Consider the following 17,394-nt stretch of genomic DNA (forward strand, 5'->3'; position numbering starts at 1 on the left):
TCTCTTAGCAGACCTCTGACACTGATTCCTCAACTTTAATCATTCTTGTGTCACCTGTATGAATTCTGCTATATCTGCATCCTACCACATGTCACCATTAATACTTCCATCATGTCACACACCACTTGTGCTATTACTTATTTTTCTTTAAATCAACTCTAAAGGGAAGCTTTATATCACAATCATAAGTAGAAAACCAGTGCTCTTTGTCACAGAAGGTACTGGTAAAAATATTTATATATATGAAAACCAAACAATGTTATGAAATTCTAGCCAGGTACTACCACCTGCCAAACCTCTGAGATGAGGCCTGACCTCTCCTTGTTAAGTCTAAAGAAGTATAAAAGACACATTAACACCAGTTTGAGGCTTTGTCCTTGACATAATCAGGGTTGAAAGAGAACTGAAAAGAGAATGTTATTCAATTCTGTGAAAAGAGAATGTTATTTAATCCTGTGTCCATGTATCCACCTAATATCATCTTGGGGTCATAAGTCCACACTTGGTGACATGCTGCTTTAAGACAGGGAGTGATTTAGTTCCCATTTTTGCAGATGGGAAGAGGGTAGAGAGATAGAAAACATTACAAAGATAGTTTAGAATGGAGCTCAAAGCGGCGCCTGGCCCCACCAGGTCACCCTACCCCAAGAATCCCTCTTGGATATACCCAAGAAGACAGGTGGCCTGTGGGGCAGGACAGGCAGGTTCCCTCCATGCTCCAGCCCCACCTCAAGTGCTTGGTCTCATTCTGAGGGCTCCCAGGCCCTCAAGCCTCTCCTCTTACAGGCAGACTAGCTGTGGAAGCGTGCAGGGTCATAGCACAGGAGGCTGTGCTGGGCCAAGCAAGGCAGGCAGGATTAGCCGGGGCTGGTGAGCCCCTCGCTGGATCAGAATTAGTGTCTATGACTGTGTGACCGCACTGTGGGTTCACTGCCCTGTTCTCGTCCCCCACAGACTTCCCAGAAGTTCCCAAGGGTGCCTCCTCCCAGAAGAGAGTCCCCAAATGAAGAGAGGCTAGAGCCCAAGAAGGAAGAAAAGGAGACCAGAAAGGAGGGGGAGGAGGAGATGCCAGAGACCCAGGACAAAGGGGAGCAGGAAGAGGGGCGAGAGCGAAGCCGGCGGGCAGCGGCTGTCAAAGCCACACAGACACTACAGGCCAATGAGTCGGTAAGTGTGGCCTTCCCTGGGGGAGCCCAGAACCGAGGAGGATGGCTGGAGCTGGGCCCGGGGGTGTGGGAGGGAGGGCAGAACAGGAACATGATGACGACTGTCATCATCGTGGTAGGAAATGTACTAAATATTTTATGCTGTTAACTCATTTAATCCTGATAAACCCAGGTAGTAGGTACTATCTTACAGATGAGGAGATTGAGGCCCAAGATAAGATAGCTATTAGGCAGCCTGACTCCAGAATCCACTACTGATTTTACACTATTCTGCTTCTGTATCTGAGACACAGAGGAAAGAGACTTTGTGAAAATTCAGAAGGTGTGTGGGAGGGTTGGGAAGCACTCCTGACTTATTGTTCAAATAGGGCTCCCCCTAAGAGAGCTGCGTCCTTGACAAAAGTGTCTGAAATGGAGCTGAGACAATGGGAATAACAATAATGGTGCCTCATTGATGTCTGCAAAGTGCTTTCCTGTCCATCATCTCATTCATTCCTCATAATAACCCCACACAGTGTTGGCGCCCACCTTGCAGATGGAGGAAACTGGGTTCAGAGATGCTAAGTGACTTTAGTACAGTGTTTTGTCCACAACATCACAGGCTGAGAAGCAAGACACACTGGCCAGAGCTGTTCCTGGCCCCACAAGAGACAGATCCATGGGACGGCTCTGCTGGCAAACTAGTATGAGAGTCTTTGTTAGTTTAACTTGTATACTTACACACTTGCAGGAAACCCTGCTCCCAAACTGTAGACACAGTGGTTTGCTCCCTTCTGAGCCTTGGTAGCACTCCTCTAAGAGCTGTTCTCTACATACACACTCCACTGAGTTCTGCTGAACTTTTATGAATGCTTTCCTATGGAGTTTGATCCAGTGCACTCACTGGACTTCTAATGGCCATCTGGGTCTCCCATATCCCAAGGTCCATGGTTCGCATACCCTGAGCAGCACCTCTCCAGGTCTACACCAGGTGTCCTGTGCTCTCTGTTACCTGCTTGGCATTTCCCATGGTGGCCGCTATTGTCATGAGCTAGCTGCCTGTGTGTCTGTCCCTTCAGACTGAGTTCTCTGGTGGCAGGGCCTTCTGTCCCCTCTATACCCTCTGAGGGACGTGGCGTGTTACATAGATTTGAAGATCATTTATGGAATAATGCCACAGACAAAATACTGAAAACATGAAGCCATGTCATTAAGCAAGACCCCTGTCAGATGCATCAGGAGGTCCTATCTTACAGAGCTAGGGCTGTCCCACCAAATTACTGTACCAGCAATTTGTAAAAACGGAGCTGGTCAAAGATGGATTGGGCTTCCAAAAAGGCAGTGAATGCCCTGTCACTGGAAAGATTAAAGAGGATGCTAGGGGACCATTGGGCAGGAGTGCGTGATCTTTACAAGCCTGCTGTTTGCTGATGTTCCAGAATTTGGGATTCCCATTTCCCTAAATCTCTCACCTCTCCTCGTTTGACCCTCTCCAGGCCAATGACATCCTCATCCTCCGAAGCCACGAGTCCAACGCCCCTGGATCTGCCGGTGGCCAGGCCTCCGAGAAGCCAAGGGAGGGGCCGGGAAAGTCACGAAGGGCACTACCTTTTTCGGAGAAGAAGAAAAAAACAGAGACTTTTAATAAGACCCAGAATCAGGAGAACACTTTCCCTTGTAAAAAATGCGGCAGGTAAGACAGCAGGCCCAGTCTCCACGGGTACCTGGCCGGTTGGCTGCCTGGCGGGTTGGCTGCGGTTGGGGGAGGGGTGGGCGGCCATTCCTAGGGAGAAGTAGGAGGAGTCACTGCTTGCGCCTCGTCTCCTGATTGGCTCAGGGGGTTTCCAGGGCAGTGACGTCCCTTGGCAGCTTTTAGAAGAGGAATGATGGCACTGAATTGGGAGCCAGTCGGTCTCTTTGTTGGAAGGTGGGGCTAGGCCACTTGGCTCCTGGCAAGCCAGAAGGGTCAGGGAGCCCCGACTGCAGACGCAGACAGACAGACAGACAGACAGACAGACAGACACACACACACACACACACACACACGCAGACACGTGCAAGTGCTCTAGCCCAATGGTCCCAGAGCGGGTAGACAGACCTCTGACTGGAGCCCCTCCTGTTCGGCTACAGGGTGTTTTTCAAGGTGAAGAGTCGCAGCGCCCACATGAAGAGCCACGCGGAGCAGGAGAAGAAGGCAGCTGCCCTGAGGCTGAAGGAGAAAGAGGCCGCGGCCGCTGCAGCCACTGCGGCCGCCTCCCCGCACCAGCCGGCCCTGCGGGAGGAGAGCGGTGCAGGCGAGAGAGGCTGACGCCTGGAGCTCCCGAGCCTGCGGAGGGAGAGATCGCGTGGACTTGTCTCTGCAAAACGAATACGACAATTCAATAAACGGCCCTTTTTATTTATAAAGGCCCCAGGAGCAGTGTAAAGGGCTGTAGGATCCAGTTCTCTTGCATTTGGTCTGTCGGAAGTTTTCCTCCCCGCTTTCCAGGAACTAGGAGAGTCCCTGCTTGCTGGGCCTCCCCAGGGGCCCCAGCGCCACAATCTCACCACGCAGCTCCGTCTTTGTTCCCCCTGCTCCCGTCGGTCACCATGGAGAGCAAAGCACAAGTGCGCCCCCTCGGCAGCATTCATCTCCCCTGCCCCAGGGGACCTGCCCAGGCCCTGCCCGCCCGAAGTCCCAGAAAGAGCGATTCCCTGGGAAGGAGTGTGGTGGCTGTCTCCGAGAGGGAGCTCAGCCTGGCTGCTCCGGTAACTGTCCTTAGAGAGGCCACCTCTTCCCCAGGAGGGAGGCTGCCAGAATGGGGCGGGCGGCAGGGAGAGAGACCAGGACTGGTACCCATTCCTGTCAGCCTGCCGGGACGGGAAGGTTTTCTCTGATGTTCGGGGAAGGAGCCAGTGCTCCTTGCATGCTCTCAGCCTGCTGAAGGGAAGGGACTCTGCACAGGATGGAATTTTCAGAGTTGCTCTAGGGCTAGGCCTTAGGGAGCTTCTGACAGGCCTTGGCTTTTCTGGTTTCCCACCGTTTTGCCAAATACCTTTAGGCCCTGGAGGCTGCTAAGGGAGCTTAGCCTAAGCCCAGCCTGCTCCTCCTTGGTGCAAGTTCCCTGCTTGCCTTTGTCCTGCCCTTGGCAGCTGCCACCTTAACCCCACCCTACCTGGTCTAGCTGATATCCACCGCTCAGCCCTCAGTTGTGCATGCTGGGGATTTCTGGATCCTTCCCTGGGAGGGGGAGGTCTCCTTGCCAGATTGGACAGGAGCCTTCATTCCTTGACTTGTGTCATTTGGGAGCTATTTATTTATTCTTAATATTTAATTTTTAACATCCTCTCAGGGACCAGGGGCTTCCTTCTTTCTAGAGGCCCAAGTGCATTTATCCCAAAACAAGGCACCTTCTTGGCACCCCCTCCCCCTCCCCCAACCTCGTATTTCCAAGACCCTATTTCCCTTGCCCCGTTGCTCTGGAAGTTTTGCCAATAGGAATGATAGTAGCACTGAAAGCAGGTGGAAGGTGTCACCAAACCACAGACTAGCAGGGTGAAGGGAGATCAAATGCAGTTCCTATTGCTACCTCTTCTCCCTGCTGAACATTCAAGTTGCCTGAGGGATTGGCTGGAAGCCAGAATTCTGGTTTTGTTTCTGGCTTGAATAAGCCATATTTGGCATGGAGTCACTGAAGTGAAAGGGCTAGAAAATTCAGGAGGCCCCTTCACTTGCCAGCCCCATAGGAGGGCTGAGTTATTCCTCTGATCTTTCTATTCAACTTTAGTTGTGTAAAAAGAAGTTCCAAGTGAATGCAAGTATATGACAGGTCTACATGTTAGGAAGGAGCCAAAAAGTATTCATTCTGCTATTCTGAGGTAGCCTAAAGGCATCATATTGGTAGCTGGGAGTGGGGAGTCTTGTTCTAAACTATGCACTATCAGGTTTTGGGTTTTTTTTTTTTTTTTTTTTTTGCATTCATTTCTATATTAATACGGTTATACAGGAGCCCAGCTCTGGGAGTAACAAAATTCTTCCTCAACTCTTGATGACTACCTAGACCTCTAACTTCCCAGTGAGTTTCTTCCATAGGTTTCTACACGCTCAATAGCCCAAGATTGCAAAAATCTCCTATATCCTCCCAAAACAGGAAGGTAGAAAATTTAGGCTCTTTTCTAAATCACATGTGTAATATGAGTGCCTTCGCAGCTTTGCCCCAAAGTGCTACTTATGTTCCCCAAGGTTTTTTTTCTATTTAAACCGCATTTAGTTTCAGGCCACTTTTTGGACATGTGGTAACAGAAACCTCCTTTGTCTAGAGTGATTTTCCTCTTCTAAGCTCACAGAGACAAGAGCAGGTGAATATAGATGGAGAAAACCAAGATGGTACCTCTCTGTATTAACCCCACCCAACATCGTATTTTAGAAGGGTTTATGTTCCAGAATGAATTTATATATAGAATGCAGTGTAAAAGGTGAAATGTTTAGCGAACAGATGCAGTTGTGGCACGTGACCTGCCATAAAGTAGGTGCAGCCACAGAAGCTGGCATAGGTATATCCTTTATGGTGCTTTCTCCCTGTGAACACGTTCGGCTTGTATTATTTTTCTTCTACTCAAAACTCTTTGCTTTAAGAAGTTAAATGATAAACACCTTCAGCTTTATAAGGTTCTCCCCACACCATCTCACATATCCATCTCTCAGCCTCCATCTACACTCAGCTAAGGGCATGAAACGAACCTAGTGCCTGTGTTCCAGACCATCTCTGAGGTCTCTTACCCACCCACGGAGACAGTGCTTCAGCACTGTCCTCCATGCCTTCAGCCGCCCCCCTCACAGCTAAGGTACACACCCATCCTTTCTGCTGCCCACTTCCACCCTGGCACAGAGGTCGTGTGCTGCTTATGTCTAAAGGGATCCCATATATTTAACTGCCTCAGTGACCTAACCTCTTCTCACGTGCCAGATGTTAAGATGAAGGAGGAATACAACACATATTCAAGCCTCAGCTATTTAAATGTTTTTATTGAGGCTCACTTTTCTTGGATGGTATTTATTACCAGACTGGCAAGCCTAACTTCTTAGGTTTACAGGAAGTATGCATATTTTTATAAAACAATTGTATGTCCTCCCCATATTTTTGCTGTGTTAATATTTGCCTCTAACAATTTGCAGCTGTTTCACCTTTTCCTCATTTGTCTCTCAGTCGAAGGCCTTGTTGGAGGGGACAGAGCACAGGAACAGCCTTGACAGTCTGTAATTATTGTACAAATATTTTAATAGCATATAAATAAGTATATTCCTTTTATTTTGAAAAAAAATCAGACACTGCCTTCTGTGTGTTTGCTGCCTGTGGCACCCTTTTTTAAAAAGACTGTTACATATTAAAATAGTGTACATATATATAAATATTACCTCTTTTGCTGTACAGTTGTGATAGACCAGACTGAAGATTTTATTTTTTGTGTGCTTTTTATAAAAAAAAAATTAACACACTAAAGAAAATCTTGCTGATGTGATTGTAATGTACCTATGTAACTTATTTACTTTTGAATGTTCTTCTGTATCTTTAAACCTTTTATTAAATAAGGTTTTAAAAATTCATAGTTGAATGCTGTGTCCTTTAGGGGAGATTTTCACCATCTGGGATTGACGTAAATCGGCTTGGTTTGCTTGCAAGGAATTACTTGAAATTTTTGAGCCATAAGCATTCTGTTTTATCAGCCCTTTGTCAGTGATGCCAGGACAGGGGAAATAACACTAGCGTTTGCCTGGCTACAAAGGTTACTTAATAGATCTAGATCTTACAAAATTTTAGAAGAAAAAGGCTCAACTCAGTGTCTGACAGGAAAACACTGCACACTTCCAGCGTTTTAGTCTTATTGGAATGAAGTTCCCGGAGGGTGCACAGTGCGATCGATCGGCTGGTACTGCATCTGTTTTTAAACAGCAAACTTTGGGAGTTAGTGATGGACCAGGAGACCTGGCGTGCTGCAGTCCATGGGGTCGCAAAGAGTCGGACATGACTGAGCGACTGAAGTGAACTGAACTGGACTGGTTGAAGGAGCGACCTGAGTTAAGTCTTTCTTGACAGACTCATATCATCTTCAATGCACTCCAGAATTATATTAAACTTTTAAACACAGTGCTTTGTTTAAAAAGGAAAAAAAAAAATCTGGAAAGTGTGAAAAAGGAAACGCGCCATCAGAGAACGCTCCGCGGGCTCTTAGCTGGCACCATGGCAACCGCAGGCAGCCGGAGCGTCAGGGTCTGCAGTCTTCCAGACCGCCGTTGCCTTGGCTACGCTCGCGCAGGTTTCGGCTGCGGGGGCGGGGCGAAAGCCACTCGCCGGCCGGCCCCGCCCCTCTCTGCCGCAGTAACGCCTGAGCTGGGCTGCGGGTCAGTCAGGCCGGCAGCCTCTCAAGGCTGTTCGGAGTCAGCGCGCCGCAGCCCACGCGCAGCCGCTGCGGCCTGCGTTCGCCGGCGCCGCCTCTAGCCTCGCTTCCGCCTCCTTCCCGCGCCTCGGCTGCTGGTGCTCAGGGTATCCTACTGTCTTTCGCTACCTGCGCCAGCGAAGAAGCCGCTCTTGGGCTGGCCTCGCTGCGACCTCTGGACAGTCTCCCCCTGCAGGGACGGCACAGTTCGCAGTCTGCAGAGGAGCAGCTCCTCGCGCGCCTGAAGGCCGAGCTCTGACCGCGGAAGCCGGGTTGATGCCAGGAGGGGCAGCAGCGAGTGGCCGGCGCCTGGGCTGCGGAGAACTGGCGGCCACGCCCCGGGATCACACCCCGGCGGCCTCTTCAGAGCGCGGCGTCTCCTGCCTTCTCCGCCTGCCTTCCCTCCGGGCCTCTGCGCGGAGACGCGACACCCTGCCTGCAGGTGCGGGACCGGGCCCGCGGACGCCGAACGGAAACACGAGATGGCGTTGGGCGCGTGACTGAGCATCCCCCAAGTTTCGCTCCGAGGACGCGGAGGACGGACGTTGGTGAAAGGACGAGAGCTGGACTCTGGTGTCGTTTGTTAATTGTGATTGCGTGAAGCTTGACTCCCTTGGGCAAATTGCAGGGGAGTGTCCGCTGTCGTCCTAAGTCCTTAGCACAGGGAGCCACAGTCTTAACTTATCTAACCCCCTGATAACCCAACTATTAGGGGCCCTTGATAGTTGGGGAAAATGGCGATGACACTGTTGGAAGACTGGTGCAGAGGGATGGATGTGAATTCCCAGAGAGCCCTGCTGGTTTGGGGGATCCCGGTGAACTGCGATGAGGCTGAAATCGAAGAGACCCTCCAGGCTGCGATGCCCCAGGTGCACTATCGAGTGCTTGGAAGAATGTTCTGGAGGGAAGAGAATGCCAAAGCAGCCTTGTTAGAGCTCACTGGCACTGTGGATTACGCTGCCATCCCTAGGGAGATGCCGGGTAAAGGAGGGGTCTGGAAAGTAGTCTTTAAGCCTCCGACTTCCGACGCTGAATTTCTAGAAAGGTTGCATCTCTTCCTAGCCCGAGAGGGGTGGACTGTGCAAGATGTTGCCCGTGTCCTTGGGTTTGAGAACCCCGGTCCGGCCCCAGGTCCAGATATGCCAGCAGAGATGCTAAACTATATTTTGGATAATGTTATTAAGCCTCTTATAGAATCCATATGGTACAAGAAGCTGACGTTGTTCTCGGGGAGGGACATCCCGGGGCCTGGGGAGGAGACATTTGAGCCCTGGCTGGAGCACGCTAATGAGGTCATTGAGGAGTGGCAGGTGTCTGATATAGAAAAGAGGCGGCGGTTGATGGAGAGTCTTCGAGGCCCTGCCGCTGATGTCATCCGCATCCTCAAGACCAACAACCCAGATATTACCACCGCCGAATGCCTGAAGGCGCTTGAGCAGGTGTTTGGAAGCGTGGAGAGCTCCAGGGATGTGCAGGTCAGATTTCTGAACACTTACCAGAACCCGGGGGAAAAATTATCTGCTTATGTCATTCGTCTGGAGCCTCTGCTGCAGAAAGTGGTGGAGAAGGGAGCCATAGATAAAGATAACGTGAACCAAGCCCGCCTGGAACAAGTCATTGCCGGGGCCAACCACAGCGGGGCCATCCGAAGGCAGCTATGGCTGACTGGGGCTGCGGAAGGGCCGGCCCCTAACCTCTTCCAGTTGCTTGTGCAGATCCGTGAGGAGGAGGCCAAGGAAGAGGAGGCGGCGGCTGAAGCCGCCCTCTTGCAGTTAGGCCTGGAGGGGCACTTCTGAGTTCCGAGAAAACGGACTTTAGTGCAGATCTAGATCACAGCTGCTTTTCGTGTCTCTGTGCTGTCCTGCAGGTATGTCACCTAGTGGTAAAGACTTAGCGTGGTTTTTCTGGGGTAAGTCAGGCCTGCATATTCACGTTAACATTGGTAAAAGCTTGCAAGCAAGCACCAGAGCTGCTGCAGTACAAGTGAGTCGTGTCAGCCACAATGCCAGGGAAAGGCTTGGACAGTGCAAATTGTTAGTGCTGCAAGCTGTCATGGCATCATCATCATCAGTTGTGAAAACCATGGGAACTCGTGACACTTCCCAGAGGTAACTGGTGACACTTCCCAGAGGTAACTGAATGTGAAATTGCATGTTCAGAAGTTTAGTGCATGGCCTGGCTCACACAAGAAGTGTTGAGTAAAAATGTGAACTGTTATTACTACTATTGTGAGTAGTTTCTGTGTTTACTGTAAATTGTTTCTGATTTATATTAATGGAAAGAAATGTGAGTTAGATATTATTCAACTTTACAGTGCAAATTTCTCATTTTTCATCTTTAAACGTCTAGAGTTTGAGACGTGTTCTGAGGCTGCAAAGGGAGGTGTTAGAAATACTGCACTTAGAGTTGTGTAAATCAAGTTTTCACTGAACAAGATACAAATAGAACAGGGAGGTTAATATGAACCAGCTCAGTATCTGTTCCCCCATTTGAAATCTTTATCACTGAAGAAGAGTTTACCTTGTTCATGCTGGTTCTAAGTGTTCTAAATTTGAAGTTATCAAATACATGTTTATTAATAAAAATATTTTTAAAATTCTGTTGTCTTGTTTTTCTGACATGTATGAAAAATTTCAGTGTAATTAAGCTCTATGATCTTCTTAGGAAGACTTCGCCATGTCACTGAAAAAAACCCCAAACCTCAGTTCTTTTACTTTAAGCTTTATATCATACTATGTAATTTGAAGTTTCAGTACCTTTCAATATATTCAATTTTTGCATGTTTTCTACCAGACAAGTGTTTGAAGGCAAAATAGACATAATTAAATATTAACTTACTATAAAATGTTAGAAAATCCTGAAATGGAGTTTAGGAGGTTATCTAGCAATGCTTCCCCACACCCCCCCACACCCCCCACCCTTTTAAATCTTTTTTCCACTAAAAATGTTTCACTGCAGGCAGGAATAATAACTCATCATACTTGTATAAAATTGATGGTTCAGTATCACAGCAGTCACTTATATCAAGAGGATATAAAAAGACTTAAAACATGTTTATTTGGTTCCAGAGATGCAGTGACTGAAGTTGTCCATCTTTTGAAATTTTTACTAGAATTTAATGAACATAAGAGTTCAGTGGAGTTTTCCCACTGAAGGCTTTAAATTTATAGCTGGTCTGTGTAACGATCACAAGGTAAACTTATTTATAAAGGCTGATAATTGGTATATGGTATATTTTTCTGTACACTCAATTCATGTCCTCACTTACCATGTCTGTTCCTCCATCTTCCTTTCTTCTCTCAACACACACATCACATCTTTGACCCCCACAACACATTTGCAGACCTTAACTTACCTCCACAAGCATGTCTGCATTCCCCCTCTTCCCCACTCATAACTTCCTCCTCCACTCCCACAAGCTTGTCACTGGTACACACTTTCCTCACCTCTCACACTGTCTTAACACACTCACTCCCACCTCACCAACACGCCATCATAAACATACTCCCTCTTCCCACCATACACATATACACGTAACAAAAAGAAGTAATAGGTTCTTCATGTTTTTTACCCAATATGGACATACTTTATCCGTATATAGGGATACACCATATCTTTTTATGGCTGCAGAGTTGATTGCATTTTAGGAGGGAAGGTCATCACTTAGGATTCTCTCACTATATATAATAATTGCATATATCGACATATACATACAACATACTAATGCAATACATATATATGGCAGAAAACAATGTCAGAATTCTAGATGTTCACCCTTTATTCTAGACAACAATGAACTGAAAATAACATGTTATTTATGATCTGAATTAAGGTTTTCTCTTTATAGGCTCAAAATCTGCTTTATAAAGGAGGACAACAGCAAGAAACATATCCTCATAACCAAAGAACTGTGGAATAAAGCAGCAGAAACTGCACTACAGTCCCATTCTGTGACCAGAGTTACATTTGACAGCACAGATTATCATTGGTAGTAAACTACTGAAAAATAATTTTAGCACAAAGAAATGAGTCAATCCCCCCTTCTTTTTCTCCCTCTCACTCACACACAAGCTGTGTGGAATGTTATCCAAAGACTGAATTTCTTTGGAACTGAATATCATTAAGAGTTCACATAATTGCTCTATATTAGTTAAAACTAATGTACTGCTACTGCTAAGTCACTTCAGTCGTGTCCAACTCTGTGTGACCCCATAGACGGCAGCCTACTAGGCTCCCCCATCCCTGGAATTCTCCAGGCAAGAATACTGGAGTGGGTTGCTATTTCCTTCTCCAATGCATGAAAGTACAGTAACCAAAAAAGATACAAATAGATTTTTTATAAAATAACACAATTTATTGTTTTAAAACAAGTCTCACAAAATAACATTCAGAAACTCAACATTTCTAAATAATTTAACACAATAAGTTTAGTCATAAAGTCATGCTACAAAATTCCTGCATATAAAAGATTATTACCAAAGTATTAATACATGTTAAAATGTTCTTCAGAATGGAGTTAGTTCTAGAAGCCAAAGATTCTGGAATGATGCTCGTGACCATGACTGACACCCTGGGAGAAGGAGCTGCCTCTATGTATATTCTCTACAGCTACCAACTCACTGGTCTTTTGATATTGATCCCTCCAGGCAATAGCACCTCAGAGGCAGGTACCCTGCTGATCAAAAAAGCAAAGAACATCCTACCATTGTAACATTAGCCACAACTTAATCTAGCCAACATTAAATTAATTTTTTAAATCTAGATGTAGGAAAGATAACTCACAAAGTTTCCATTCTGAGTAGTAGAATTCTACTTAATAAGTCCCCCAGAGGGATGACTTCATGTAGCAGACATGGAAGATGATACCAACTAGGGAAATAAGGAAATCCTGACTCTGATTATGCTGACACAGAACTCCGGTGGGCTCAGAACAAGCCAGGATGAACTTTAATTCTCTAATATCCACATGCAGGCTGGGTACTTACCCATCTGCCCTTTAAGAGTACTTTTCACCAACATCCAGTTCATTTTAAAGTGCAAATCTACTGTAAAATAGCTTCCTCTCCCCCACCTCGTTAAATTTGCTAGATCATAATTTGGTTGGCTGGTTCCTTCTAACCGGCCCAATATGGGAAATTAACTAGAATCCAGTTATGACTCCTCCAAAAGTCAAGTGAAAATTTATCATAGGTTAGAAAAAGGTAAGACTCAGTCTACTTGTTTATTTTCTCCCTTTGTAGTCGCTGGTTGATAATAAGGCAGGAATGGAGATGTAAATGAGGGATTTCTAAAAGTTCAGTGATTTTTTTTAAAAAAACATACCCTTAATTTTTTTTTTATTGCACTTACTTTATAGTTAAAAACACTCATGCTAAAGTGAAGATAAAGGAATATTGTCAAGTTAGCTGTGTCAGAAGCACCAACTCTGCTGCACTGAATTTGTTTTATATTCAGTTATTTACAGACATATTAAGCAGGCCAAATAAATAAAATGCATGCCAAAGGAACTGATTTCTGCTAAAGGATAACTTCCAATTTAACAGTTATTTTTCTCCCTTTGCCAATATTTACAATGTAAGGTCTTTGTGAACAGACAATCAGATTGCAGTTTAGACAGTCAGACTACTCATGATCGATGCTTTGACACTTCCCTCCAGTTTTTAAGTTAGTCACTTAATCCAACCTTTCCAGGCCCTATGCGTTTTCCATTTAGTCCTAAGAAAAATCCAGCTGGAAGATTCTGGGTCCCATAGACAACTACCTTCAACTCAACTTACACATCACCAACTCTGAGGATAAGTTAACTGTTAAGATTCATTTCTGACTCCTCCTCATTCTACTTGAGGCCAACTGGTAAGAGGTATTAGAAGCATCTATTCAAGTCAAAATTTCTCTTTCTATACAGGAACCACATTAACACGTCTTATACCACCTCTATTTGTGGAATAGATCCAGTAACCATACCAAGTTACTGGCCAATTATGACCAGACATTCTTCTGATCACATGCAAAATCAGTGTCTATGCCAGCTACTTTCATATATAATTACCAAATTTCATACAATATTTTTCTGTATTTAATGACTGCTACAGTCTACAAAATTTGTGCATTATTGGACAATGAATAAAGAATGAACACCTAAAGAATGATGATCCATTTTCTAAAGTATACTCAAAATGTTAAACTTCAGAGACAGCAAAATCTTTTATAAAGTTGGATTCTGTTGATAGTAAGGAGAGGTAGGTTAACACTTATTGTCCTAAGATAAGTAAGAATGCTAAACAATAAAAGTAGAGACCCTGCTGAAAAACATAAGTTGAGCCTTCCAGCCCTGAGTTTCTAATGTTACATGAAAATTATTAAAAACAGCATTACAAGGGAAACACCAGTGACCATTTCCTTCTATCCATGATTATCAAATACATCACCTTCTCTGAAACAACTCAGGTAGCATATGACTACAGAATGAAAATAAATGGACCTTGGAAAAAGGAATGTTGCTACAAAGCACTGGTTCTTAACCAGGGGTGAATCTGTTCCCACCCTTATGCCCCAGAGGACAGATGGCGATGTCTAGAGACACTTTTGGTTGTCACAACTTGGGAGAGTGTTCTACTGGCTTCTAGTGTGTAAAAGCCAGAGATGCTGCTAAACATCCCATACTACAAGGAACAGCCAGCCGTACCTTGCAACACTATCCAGCATAAAATATTAATAGTGCCAGGTTGAGAAACTCTGGTTTAAAGGAACACACTCCTATTTACAAAGAACACAAAAATCTTTCAAAACCTGACTAGGTAATACAATATAAGCTTAGAGTTAGGGAACATAGGGAAGCTGAATTCCTCGGTAGGCTATAATAAAATTTCCTGTGAAAAATTAAAATATTGTACTGATTCCCTGGTAGCTCAGCTGGTAAAGAATCTGCCTGCAAGGCAGGAGACCCTGGTTCAATCCCTGGGTCAGGAAGATCCCCTGGAGAAGGGAACAGCTACCCACTTCAGTATTCTGGCCTGGAAAATTCCAGGGACAGAGGAGCCTGGCAGGCTACAGTCCACAGGATCACAAAGAGTCAGACACAACCGAGTGACCTTCACTTTTCACTTTCACTAATCCCATCACTACAGAAATAGAAGAAATTGAATGATCCACTAAAATGGCATTATGCTTTAAACAAGGAGCACAGAATCCATTTCAAGTAGGTCAAATATCTAATCCTAGAAGCATAAACCAAAGGCATTTACTATCAGCTAAATTTGCAGCAGTAAAGGATGACATAAAGAATTAGTTGAAAGAATATTCTGAACTTCTTCATATACCTTATCTTTCATTTTCTAATGACATGAATTCTCACTCTAATTCTAAGAAAAGGATGCACAGAAGTCATTTGTGCATATTTGTTGAGTGAAACTGAATTATAAATTGTGTGTGAAATTAACACAGAAAAAGCACCTTACACTTCTCTGAGAACTACCAGTGATTAAAAGACATTAAGAAACAAGGAGATAAAGCAATTATCCTCCAATTAAACTTTTTTTAAAAAAAGGAGAAACAGAAAATTACTTTCTATACTACAGAATTCAAAAAATCAATCATCAACAGTGTAACCCATTTTATAAATAAATTCAATATGAAGTCATTCATTCATTCCCTATTATATTCACTTCCAGCGTAACTTTTGAAAATATATCCATGCACAGCAATATGGCTTCAAACTTACCTACTAGATGAAGTGCAAAGTACAAGAAAAGAAGATAGTCTTCCCTCTTAGTTTATGGACCTTAAATATCACCAAGGGTAATTCTCATTGCCTATGATTCGGAAAAAAATACTCAAAGGCTCTGAATGTATAAGCCAGTCAGAGCAAAGACTTCTTCCTATCAAACTAAGGAAGATCATAAAGAAGCTAAAAAAGTACCAGACTTTTATTTAGAATTGATTGTCAAAGCAGTGGTCCCTTTTGATCAGAGTGATTCAGAGAAATCATGTAGTTCCTACTAAAATAGCTGAAAACTTCTGAAAGCCAGGACTACTTTTGTTTCTTTGACTGGTTTTACACAAGTAAATGGGGAAATATTAATAGCAACCATTAATAGTCTCTGGTTGAGGGACTTTAGGCACAATTTGGCAGAGGGCCTCGACTTCTTTTTTGCAATCTATCAGTGACTCAGTCACAGCCTACTATGGACTTCATCTGGATTACTGACTACCATATCTTGCATTTTCCAAAAACAATTTTTTCTTGTATGATAAATTCTAAACTCTGCATCCAGCTATTGCTTTGCAGCTCTGAGGTTAAATCACCTAGTATCCTTCACAGAAGAGGCAATCCTTTAAAATATTGCCATTTGCCTGGGATTCCATAATGAAACATCTTTTCCTTCCACAACCATTTACATAATTTATTTTTAGAGCTGTTTAACTTAAACATTTCTAAAAATATACTTTGAAATACTAAATTTGACTTATTGAAAGATACCAAATCCAGTCTTTTAAGTTCTTTACCTTTACAACAATTACTTCTTTCAATGTGATGGTCAACAGACTGAAGTTATTAGGGCAAATTTAAAAAAATATGAATGGCCAACATTTAAGCTAGAATTCAAATATAACTACTGCGTATATACATTTCCTTATCTAACAAATAAGGAACTATAAACCAAAAAAGTGTGCCTAAGATCAGGTCCACATGTGTAGTAAGACCAAAGTATTGGTCAAAGGAGTGATCATGACAGTCATTTTAACCACTGACCAGGATCACAGAACAACTGGCTGATTGTGTACAGGACTTGAGTGGACATGCAGGTCAACATAACGTAAATTCCAGTGGACAATGCACACACTTGTGGAGCAAAAGATAAGTAAACACAACATGGGCTTATAAGGCCTCCAGGTACTAATTTCTCCTTTTTTTCACCCTAACTTTTCCAATTCGACTTTGGTGTCTTGATTCTAGGGCTGCTGCTGTAATTCTAAGAGGAACTCTTCCCGAACCAAAGGCATGACATATTTGTGCTTCTGAGTCATAAAGAGATGGACCTTCAGGAAAGATGGCCTACAGATTCAATAGTTAAGTATATATATTTAGATGTCTGGCCTAAAACAAATCTAAACAAACTGAATAAAGCAACACATTTCTTTTGTTATTAAAAATGACTGGTCTATAAAGGTTTCAGTAAATGGGGCCACACAGTATGTAACTGGGACTGAAGACAAAAATTGAAAATGTGTAGTTTCTAAAAAGAGAACTAGAATATATAAGGTTAGTGTAGTTGTGGGGGAGAGATACTGAATAGGTTTAAGAGAATAAAAGATAGGAATGAGAGGTTTGTTTTAAGAACCATTTGCCCCACACAGAATCTTTAAAATAAACAACTATACAAAACTTATCTATTCTTATGACACTTAAATAAGTTAACACAAAGTGGAAAATGTAGTGTTAGTTATCTTCTTCCTCATCTTCTTTAATTACTGGGGTACCTAGAATGAAAAAGAAAATTAATTCTGGTCATTCTCAAGAGATTGTGAAATTCTAAATGGAAATATTTTTCTGTAAACCTGAGAATGCTGTGAAGTGTGCCATAATAAAATGATATCACAAAATAATCTTTTAAATTTCAAGTTATCTAAAAAACCTCTAAGAAGAATTTCCAAGCTGATTAGGTAATTATATATATTCAGCTTCCCAAATGAAGAGCTGCAAATAAAAACACCTACAGGTACCAGGCAGAAAAATAAGGCCCTGTACACAAGAAATAGTCTGTACATTAAACACATAGAAATACTCATTTTTCACAATAAAATATGCAATCCCAGTATTGCCAGAATCTGAATT

At 43.8% G+C, this 17,394-nt stretch overlaps 3 protein-coding genes across 6 annotated transcripts in view; 2 read left to right on the top strand and 1 right to left on the bottom strand.

The window, feature by feature from the left end:
* MIDEAS (mitotic deacetylase associated SANT domain protein) overlaps positions 1-6,727 on the top strand; it is a 68,427-nt gene extending 61,700 nt beyond the window's left edge. For both annotated transcript variants that reach the window (XM_040227536.1, XM_040227537.1), the window contains exons 11-13: positions 955-1,167; positions 2,642-2,838; positions 3,276-6,727. In XM_040227536.1, the coding sequence (XP_040083470.1) occupies positions 955-1,167; positions 2,642-2,838; positions 3,276-3,453 (588 nt within the window). In that variant the 3' untranslated portion in view covers positions 3,454-6,727. The remainder of the gene's footprint in view (positions 1-954; positions 1,168-2,641; positions 2,839-3,275) is intronic.
* PNMA1 (PNMA family member 1) lies at positions 6,126-17,092 on the top strand. 2 transcript variants are annotated; one of them, XR_005718818.1, is made up of 2 exons: positions 6,126-9,674; positions 17,081-17,092. XR_005718818.1 is itself a non-coding variant. In XM_040227538.1 (1 exon), exon 1 carries the CDS (start codon positions 8,294-8,296, stop codon positions 9,353-9,355), a length of 1,062 nt encoding a protein of 353 aa, XP_040083472.1. In that variant the 5' UTR covers positions 6,126-8,293; the 3' UTR covers positions 9,356-10,158. The 2 variants fall into 2 exon arrangements, 1 of the variants encoding a protein (XP_040083472.1); XM_040227538.1 differs by lacking the exon at positions 17,081-17,092 and having other exon boundaries at positions 6,126-10,158.
* The window catches only part of DNAL1 (dynein axonemal light chain 1), a 37,488-nt gene continuing 33,119 nt past the window's right edge, over positions 13,026-17,394 (bottom strand). For both annotated transcript variants that reach the window (XM_040227540.1, XM_040227541.1), the window contains exon 8: positions 13,026-17,039. In XM_040227540.1, the coding sequence (XP_040083474.1) occupies positions 16,999-17,039 (41 nt within the window). In that variant the 3' untranslated portion in view covers positions 13,026-16,998. The remainder of the gene's footprint in view (positions 17,040-17,394) is intronic.

Source organism: Oryx dammah, unplaced genomic scaffold (assembly GCF_014754425.2).
Source record: "Oryx dammah isolate SB20612 unplaced genomic scaffold, SCBI_Odam_1.1 HiC_scaffold_26, whole genome shotgun sequence".
Taxonomy (NCBI): Eukaryota; Metazoa; Chordata; class Mammalia; order Artiodactyla; family Bovidae; genus Oryx; species Oryx dammah.